At 35.9% G+C, this 10323-nt stretch overlaps 1 protein-coding gene across 1 annotated transcript; it reads right to left on the bottom strand.

Moving 5' to 3' along the window:
- Positions 1 to 1805: 1805 nt before the first annotated feature.
- Positions 1806 to 9885, bottom strand: LOC147409738 (ribonucleoside-diphosphate reductase large subunit-like). Its single transcript, XM_086431779.1, is given in 18 exon segments — positions 1806 to 2135; positions 2252 to 2335; positions 2583 to 2626; positions 2629 to 2729; positions 2822 to 2971; positions 3050 to 3252; positions 4354 to 4473; positions 4574 to 4738; positions 4820 to 4906; positions 5127 to 5276; positions 5765 to 5857; positions 5940 to 6110; positions 6224 to 6300; positions 6769 to 7009; positions 7114 to 7377; positions 8190 to 8277; positions 9225 to 9286; positions 9408 to 9885. Coding segments are annotated over 18 exon segments (2427 nt in total). The 5' UTR covers positions 9636 to 9885; the 3' UTR covers positions 1806 to 2036.
- Between the last annotated feature and the right edge of the window lie 438 nt (positions 9886 to 10323).

Genomic DNA, 10323 nt, shown 5'->3' on the forward strand with positions numbered 1-10323 from the left:
TTTAAAACTAAGATTTTTTTATAACAAGTCAACTAGGTTCCAAATTGTCCAAGAACAACAATCATTGTCTAGGGCACATTCCAATTAATGAATAGCGACATTTGATTTGATTCAAAGTCGATGAATTTAAATCCATGTTGAGAGTTTGAAATGATTTTATTACTTGTCATCAACTTAATGCAACTCTCCTTTATTCGGGCTTGGGACCAGCAATGCATGCTTGTTTCACATATGGTTCACCACTACATTTTAATGAAGTTTACTTTATGACACAAGTGGGGCACCGACAAGTACATGCATCTCAGCGAAATTGCTTCCTCGTCGTGGCTCAATTGGTTGACATTCTACATCTCGATAAAGCCACTAGTAACCAAAACCTCCTATCAAGTAGTAAGGGTGTCACTCTTGAGTCTAAAGTTTTGATCGAACAGTCCGAGGACTTATCGTTCTCCAAACTCACTCCTAAAATGACGAAAACCACTTGATCTAATTTTATTTTTAGACCATAGCATAAGTCAAGACTCCTACATTATTTAGAGTATTTGAATTTGCTCCCTAGGTGACATCTTTGAATCTTTATATATCCTTCAACATAAGAATGATTATATTTAACTGTTGAACATGTGCTAAGGTGATTGGTACGTGCGGCCCACCAAAGCCACACAAAAAAAAAGGCATCAGGCACTTGGAAGAGAGGATAGTATCCAAGTTCAGATTTTTGGAAATATTATTTAGCGAAGGATGAGATCGATTAATTTGACTAAATTTGGTAAATTTTTTAGAGATCTTCGAATAAGCTCCAAAAAAAAATAAAGCAGGGGAACAAATTGAAAGGGTAAAAAGGGTAACTATGTCAAATAAATGAAATTTATACATATAGAACACAAAATAAGGGAATACACCAAAATAAAAGGGGAAAAGAAGAAGCTTCACTGACAATTTATCAACTTTTGGACCCTGCTAGTTTGCACTACAAACTACCGTAACAGAAACTTTTACGGAGTTTTGCTGAATATGTTCGCCTGGCTGTAATTTAATATATGAAACCCACTGTAAAATATGACCAAACTTCACCAAAAAAAAAAATCTAAGTAAATCATCGTAAAGTTTTGTGAAAAAAAAACCTCCACAAAAATTTCTAATTTTGCTTTGCCTCCCTCTACGTGAACTGAAAAAACAACAGCTCCTCTCCACGGTCTGGAATTTGAACCACAACACTGTCTCCTTCACAATTCTAGGTCGAAATCCCTATTTCTCTCCACTTATATTTCCTTCAAAGTTCTAGGCAAAAGCCCCTAGAAATTATTTTTGTCATCAGATCCGGCAAGCCATTGATTACTCTCAAAGAAGATTGGACTCTCTCACACGCATATCTTCATGCTTGAGATTTTCTCATATTGCATTTTTTTCCCATTTGCTTGACGTAAAATTCTGCGTCGGAAATAACCAAACATTCCAATCATAAAATTCAATATTAGTAACTTTGTAAACACAAAGTTTCGTGTTTATGGTGTTTGGCACTACTAACAAGCAGGGCCTTGGTTTTTTCACTTGATCACTTGCATATAACCCTTTTTAAGCCTAAGGAGCTTCTCAATTTAGAAACCTAAATCGAGGCATTTCTTCAGAGAAAAAATAGTATCTAGTGCAACAACTAACAAAATAGAATGGTTATCCTCACCCCAAACAATGTTTGAACTCATTTTTGGTGCATAAAAATGTTGGTGGCAAGATATGCTCTCAAAAAAAAATTCCCAAGGCAAATGCTCATGTAAGTATAAGAAAATTGGCAAATACACAAGAAATAGATGATCAAACAATCATTCCAAGTCTCTTATAGGCTATACAAAGACAATTTACTACAGTAGTATGGACTTTCACATTTGATCAGAATTTAGTACAACCCATCTATCTTGAACCTCTTCTTTCCCATTTCTACACCGTATAGAGCCCACTGACCGAGCTAATTATCATCACTCTTACAATATAGATTGCATTCACTCAAACTAACTCTCAGATAGACTACAAAGAAAAACTCAACTTCCACAAGCCATACATTCTTCTCGATTCTCCAGTGAACAAACGACTTGAGCCATCTTGGTATCAATATCATCATCCACCGACTTGATCGTTTCCTGAATAATTCAATGACCAAAATAAATATAACATCCAAAATGGAAATATATATATAGTGATGAAGATGATGATGACTAAATTGTTAAAACTATATGATAGAATCATTTGTTTCTACCTTGAGAATGGAGGTATCAACTGTGAACTTTATGGCATCAGCAGCAGCACGTGATCGTAGATAATACATTCCAGTTTTCAGACCCTTGAGTATTGAGAAACAAGTTAAGATAATATTTTATGTCACCCTCATAATTAGAAAATATTGCAAAACAATTGACAGATTTAAGGGTGTTATCAGGGATCATTTTGTTCAGACCACTCTAAATAGTGCAATATTTCATAATCGTGTAATGTATTGGCACAAGAGAGTCAACAAGGTGGAACCTCACAGATCTTTATTTTTTATTTCTTCTAAAGATGAATCTTAAATTTCAGATTGGAAGTTATACCTTGGACCAAGCATAGAAGTGCAAGGAAGTGAGTTTCCCAAATTAGGTTGATCCATATGTATATTTAGGCTCTGACTCTGATCTATGTAGCACCCACGATCAACAGCCATGTCAACCAAAGTTCTTTGCTTAATCTCCCAGACAGTCCTGACATCATACAGCAATATCATGTTAACATGAAGTTTAAAATAAAATAAAGTTTTCAATCAAGATAGCTAAATGAAACTCCGTATTCATACTTGTAAATAGCTTTCAGCTCATCGGGTATCTCTGGGATTTTGAGAACTGAACCATCTTCATAAATAATGTTGTTCTTGAGAGCAGGAGACCACAGACCCATTTCAGTTAAGTCATGAAGAAGGTGTTTGTTCACTACGACAAATTCACCACTACAAAATAAAGTACAAGAAAACGATTAATGGTTGCTCTTTGAGAAGTTGAATGCAATGTGAAGGAAAAAAGTATACCTTAGAACTCTTCGGCTGTAGATATTGGAAGTGTACGGCTCAAAACATTCATTGTTGCCAAGAATTTGACTGGTTGAAGCAGTGGGCATAGGAGCTACAAGAAGAGAGTTTCTCAATCCATTCTTGGAGATTGTTTCCTTAAGAGCAAACCAATCCCACCGATCTGATGGTGTTACACCCCACATGTCTGGTTGAAGAATTCCCTGCACACACAATGACCATTAATCTCTTGGCATCATGTGCATGTACTCATGCATGTGTTTGTGCCTATTTGTGTGGGTGGCTATTGTTAAACATGACATGTCAGCAGCATATTCATGCATTGTCCCAACAATATACAAGGGTGACGACAAACTTCACGTCGTTGACAGAGGAACTTAGATGAGGTAGTATCAAAATGGAAGGGAAAGACTATCCTAACTAGGGGTGCAATTCGGTTTAATTTGGTTTGGTTTGGGGCCAAATTGAAATTGAACCGACCTTGGTCAATTCCAATAATATACTAGAACCAGAATCAAACCGAATTGACTTTGGAACCAAACTAAGGTCACTTCAGTTTGGTTTGGTTCTTGGGTTGATAAACATAAACATTATCCCTTTTGTTCTTTTGCTATTTCTATTTCGACGAGCAAGCCAAGGGGCAACTTAGTAATTCTTGAAAGCATACAACTTAATTACTATTTATTCGTACAAAATTACAAATAACGAGCAACTCTCTTAAGTCCTATATATTTAATTTATTATAAATTTAATATATTTATGTATTTTATAATGATTTGGTTTTCAGTTTGATTCAGTTCTATACTAGTCTTGAATGGAGAATTGATCATTCAGCATTTTTGTAATCCAGAACCAACCGAAGTGTTTCAAACCAAGCCAACTGGTTTGGTTCAGTTCTAATTTGAACCGGACCAAGTTGCACCCCTAATCCTAACAACCTCTCTTTACGCAGCATATACTGCCACCGCTAAGTAGCTCCCTGAAAGAAACTATGAATTGGAAATTTTAACAAAATGGACTTTTTTTCTAATGTTATCTGTCAAAAAAATTTTAAAAACCTCAAAGTAATGCATCAGATTCAATGGTTAGAAATTCAAAGAAGTCAAAGTTGGCTTAGGAAATCTCCTTCATGGGAGCAGACTAATGATAATTTCAAAATGCTTTAAATGAACAGCTTTCCCATCTTACCACATAAGATACTAACTTCAAAACTTTAAAACTTGCTGCAATGAAAGAAAATAAAGCATACAAACACAACATGGGCCCACCATCAAGCGTGGCAAGCTCAGCCCAAAATAACAAACCTTGCTCACAGGACTCCCTTGATATGTCTCATAAGGGCCTTCTTTCACAGCCAACTCAGCAGAAGCTTTCAGTGCATGGTAGTATATAGTCTCAAATATGTCTTTGTTCAGCTGTTGAGCCTGAAAACATTCACAAGTCAAACAATTACTAAAACTAAACAAATTTTCAAGAATTTGAAAAGGTAAACAAGAATTGAAGCCTCTTGGAAAATAGAAATACCTCTGGGGAATCAAATGGCATGCCAAGCAAGATGAAGGTATCGGCAAGACCCTGGACACCTATGCCAATTGGCCTATGTCGCAAATTTGACGTCTTTGCAGTTTCAACAGGGTAGAAGTTAACATCAATTATTTTGTTGAGATTTGCCGTAACTATTGCAGTAACCTATCATCACAAAACATAGGAGAAACAGGTTATAAACCCAATTTTCCCAAAAATAAAATAAAAATATTATGTATAACAAACCTCTGCAAGGCCGTCAAAATCAAAATATCTGTTTTTAGAACCTCTACTTCCAACAAGCTTCGATGGGTGTGATTCAATGGAAACATCCTACAATAAGTAAACAAATTTGAGCAAAGTTAGACCTTTTAATTAAGGGTTTTGTATGGGCACACATTAAGATGCATTAACACACCTCCAAACTTGATTTTCCTACCAAAATACCCTCTAATGCTTGTTTCCAAGGTGTATTTAATGCATCTTAACATGTGCACTTAGGACACACGATAAGAAAACCTTTTAATTCATATATGAGATACATTATGCCCACCTTTTCCCTGACATATCGTGGTAGAGCGATGGAAGCCAAATTGCAAACTGCGGTTTCTGTGGGACTTGTGTACTCAATAATTTCTGTACACAAGTTTGAAGATTTGATAGTCCCTAGATTTTGTTGGTTGCTTTTCCTATTGCAGGAATCCTGAAGAAATAAACCCAGATAAAGATCAAACAAAAAAGAACTTGAAGTTCTTGAGAGAATCTAGGGCCGTCAATTTGGTACCAATGCAGTAAGGATCAAATCCAGAACTGATCCAGTAAGTATCGGATCAAGCTTTTATCAGATCTCAATATTAAGATCCAAACCCAATCCAATAACAATCGGATTGGATCCAAATCAGAACAAAGCCAATTTGATGTACAAAATCTAGAAATACTTGATATATTTAATAAAATAATTATATAATTTATATAATTTCTGGATTGGGTCCTTATCAGATCAGAACATGGTCAATCCAAATCCGATCTAATATGATATCAGATCGGAACCTTATCAAATCAAATCTTTATCAGAATTCAAATCATCAATCCAGACCCGAAGTTATTGGATTGGAACAAACTGGGTTTCAAGTCTAACCCAATCCATTGACAGCCCTAAGAGAATTTATAAGTGGCTTGAGTATAGAATACCTTGAAAAGCATATAGGGGGTTCCAGTTTCTATTTGGGCCTTCAGAACCTCAAACCAAAGGTTCTGTGCTGGGACGACCTTCTTTGCCTTGCCCTGAATATAAAAATGGAGGAATTTAGTAATCACTTTACAAGACAAACAACCATTCAAACTTAAAACAGCTGATCAAGTTTACCTCTCTCTCATATCGTACATACAGGTTCTCAAACTCCTCACCCCAACAATCAGCCAAACCTGGAGCCTCATTTGGACAAAACAAGGACCACTGCCCATTTCCCTGAACTCTTTTCATAAAGAGGTCAGGAACCCAAAGAGAATAAAATAGATCCCTAGCTCGGTGTTCTTCCTGTTAGAGTGCAATAAGTTATATATTATTGATGCCAATTAGCACCCAACAAAAACTGCTGCAATAGAAATTGCTTTGACAACTTTTGATCTCAAGAACCCATCCGACCATACCTTTCCATGATTCTTCCTTAGATCAAGAAAGTCAAAAATATCGGCATGCCATGGCTCCAAATACACTGCAAATGCACCTATATGTAGCATAAACAAAACTATCAAAACAAGATATCAAATAATAAATTGCATAGTCAAGACAAGAATTTAAACCTTGGACAAAAGAACTAAAAGACACATAGACATCTTTACTATTATAATGAGAGAAGGCAGAGTAGAAGTGGTTCGACACCAAAATTAGAATTCCAAAAATGCCCCCACCTTAACATTTAAATTTAATTTAATCACAGTCATTTTGGTCAAAAACCAAGAAAATTGCAATCCCATGTCCTTAAAATCACACTGATCATTTAATTAATATTTTAAATTACAAATAAACCCTTTAGAGTAATGTGTGTTTGCACATGCCACCTTCTAGTAGTCATAATGCACAAAAGACATGTATGCGAACTGTGCATGTATAAATTTATGCATAGCTTTGTAAAAGGCATCCGCGTGTATAATAGGCATGGCAAATCCTAATTGAGTGAGGCATGACAAATTACCTTTTCTCTTGCCTCCCCCTTGATCGACATAACGGGCAGTGTCATTGAACACCCTTAGCATTGGTACAATGCCATTGGATGTCCCATTTGTTCCACGAATATAACTACCCATACTGCGAATGTTATGAACAGAAACACCAATCCCTCCAGCTGATTTGCTAATAACGGCACACTCCTTCAATGTCTCATATATTCCCTCAATACTATCATCTTTCATGCACACAAGGAAACAGCTACTCAACTGCAAAATCCCATCAAATATAACTCAATAAACAAACAAACAAACAAATAAACAAAGATGGGCCTTAGGTTTTATAATAAAAAAGTTAAAATGTAAGAACATACTTGAGGCCTTGGTGTCCCTGCATTAAAAAGAGTGGGAGAAGCATGGATGAACCAACGTTGGGACATCAAATGGTATGTTTTGAGAGCAGACTCGATGTCATCTTTGTGAATTCCAACAGAAACCCTCATCAACATGTGTTGGGGTCTTTCTACTACCTTTCCTTGAACCTTCAAGAGGTAGGATCGCTCAAGGGTCTTGAAACCAAAGTAATCGTAGTCAAAGTCTCTGTCGTAGATGATCTCACTGTCCAGGAGTGCAGCATTCTGGATCAAATGAAATCTATTAGAAACTATTTAAAACTACCCATATTCCCTAATTATTTGATATTTTCCTACTGGAATCAAAGGAAATGAAAGCGCCAACATCTAAATAGAAAGAAAGTTACACAGTTTAAAAATAAGAGATACGACCCAATGCCATACTACTACATTGGTTAACTTTATTGTTCCATACCAAAATGTCTAAAAGGTCCAAAACCTTTCCAAGGTATAATAGAGGCCTTGTACGGTTATAAAAGGCTAAAAAAATTGAACATTTTCATGCCAACACAATAAGTGCTAGTAGTCCTAATTTTAATTGGATTAAACGAAAAACTTATTATTATACTCAAACTGCAATCAATCCATGTCGAGTTGTTGGATTTCTAGCCATTTTATTATAGCCCTTAAACTGTGTAAGGAGGGATTTGATGTTTGGTTTCCCCAAGAGAAAAAATAAAATAAAATTTAACCCACACCCACCCACACTAAAGGAAAACTTCTTGTAAAATTTCAACTTCTAGGTTGAAATATAGAAAATCTCTGAATTATTGATTGGAGCCCATCCCATAATAGCAAGACTCTCTAGGGTTTCATTTCAATGATTCCCAATACCAAAATGGAACCTCAAAGTTCACAATAACATTTGAAATTAAATACATGGGTACAGAAACAACACTTTTTTCTCAAGATGTTGTAGAACATAATCATTCTAAAATTCACAATTTATCAAAAAATAAATAAATTAAATCATGGATAGCTACCACCTAGAAATTAACATAGAATATGTAAATGTTATTAAATAGTGAGATCATTACTTTCATAATTATCTCATAGACATCATCAGCAACAAGAGAAGCCTTCAGTCCAGATCTCTCATCAAAATGTGTGTACAGGATCTTGATTCTGCAATAAACACCCAGATCAACTCAATTTCCATTAAAAATAATTAATCAATTAAAACAAAAATAAAATTAAAGGTCTACTTGGAACATGGTTTTAAATATTGTTAGAGAGCAAGATGACTCACCCAAGTCATCTCACTATCGTTCTTGAAGGAGCAGGATAGTCAATTGAATCATCCTTCACATTGACTCACTCAAGATCCGAGATGACTCATCCAATATTTTGAAAATATCAAATGAGTCAATAAAACTCAATCGAGAAAACTGGGTTTTTATAATTTTTAGATTGATAAAAAATATATATTTTTTAACGTGGTTTCCTCTTTGATAGAGGACTGAGCGCTTGGCCCACTCATACCCATCAGGACTAGTCCACAGTCACATGCACCAACCCACTCGACACATGCAACATCAATTCAAGAGGTGGTACCCAATTTCAAAACCACGACTAAGTGGAGCAGTCTTGTTACTATGTCTTACCGCTGAGCCACACCTCTGGGTCACAACCAAAAAGTGGTACCCAGTGAACTTAATAGTCCACTCAAAAAATAGTTTTTTAATAATTTAAAATTTTATTATCTAAATAAAAATATGATCTTATGACTTCTAATCCACCTTATTTTATAAAAAAAATATATACATAAATTAATATTTATAAATCACAACCATGGTTTTTAAACTCGGTATCGCGTCTCGTCTCGTTCAGCTCCGATACTGAGTCATCTCGGATGAGTTTTCCGATACGTTTGAGACGTCTCACGAGATAACTCGAAAATTTGTACATGAGTTGTAAAACTCGGTCAAAAAATCACTTTGTGAGTTGGTCTCGTTCAGCTCTGATACCGAGTTAACTCGGGCGATACGTCTCGGTCTCGGACGAGTTTAAAAACCATGATCACAACAAAAGAGATTCAAACAGACCCAATGGTCTAAGAAAGAAACGCTTACGTCTCAGAAAATGATTTCTTCGTATTCTTATGCAGATTTGAAACAACAATCCTTGCAGCCAACTATATCCACCAAAACAATTACACAAAACCAATTCAAAAAATAAGATAAATCTTACAAATTAAAAGTCAAAATCACCAATTGAAACATACCCATTAAATCAAAACAGATAAGAACACTAACCGAAGCATAATCGGGATGGTTTGCTGTCATAGCAGCGGCAGTCTCAGCCGCGAGTTCATCGAGTTGGCTAGTTGTGACGCCTTTGTAGACCCCAGCACAGACCTTCTGTGCCACAAGGACTGGATCACAGTGTTCAATGCTGAGACCATAACTTAATTTCTTCAATCGAGCGGTAATCTTGTCGAAATGGACCGATTCTTTACGACCATCTCTTTTTATCACATACATTTTGTACCCAACAGAGAATTGTTGAGATCAGATGGGAAATTTTTAATGGGTTTTGTCTGGGGAATTTCGTCGAACAGGTTTCGAGCACAAAAGGAGCAGAATGAGAAGAAGAGACAGAGATTGAAAGGGAGCGCTTGAGAATGGGAAACAAGACTAGGGGTGTTGAGGCTTAAATAAAGGCGGGGATTTTGAAACTTTATTTCTTGTTTGTGGGTTTTTTTTTTTTTTTTTTTTTTTTTTGGTTTTTTCCCTCTTTGGTTTGGATTTTGAAATTTCCCTCCAAATATATGAATCGACTATCTGAGTGTTCTTTCCTCAGTTGTTGGCGCCGGCGCGTAACGTTGGTGAGGCCCACATTCACGACTTCTGTAACGGCACACGTTAAACTACAAATACACTCGAGAAATTGTATTTTATACCAAAAATACCCTTAAAATTTTTCTTTTTTTACCAAAATGCCATTTATTCCCGAGGTGTATTTAGAAAAGTGGCGGTGGGGGCAATAGAAGATTCAAACTTGAAACAACTTGGCGCGATTTGCATTTATGGTGGTTTTAAAATCAAATGGTGTTAGATTTGGTGGTGGATACCCAACAATTGGGTGCTGTAAATGGGTTGGGCCTCAAAATTGGGCTTACAATAAAGAATGAATAGTCCCAATCCAATTCCTAAGCTTATGAAAATTCAA

Source organism: Akebia trifoliata, chromosome 2 (genome assembly GCF_017979445.1).
Source record: "Akebia trifoliata isolate Shusen 1 chromosome 2, ASM1797944v1, whole genome shotgun sequence".
NCBI lineage: Eukaryota > Viridiplantae > Streptophyta > Magnoliopsida > Ranunculales > Lardizabalaceae > Akebia > Akebia trifoliata.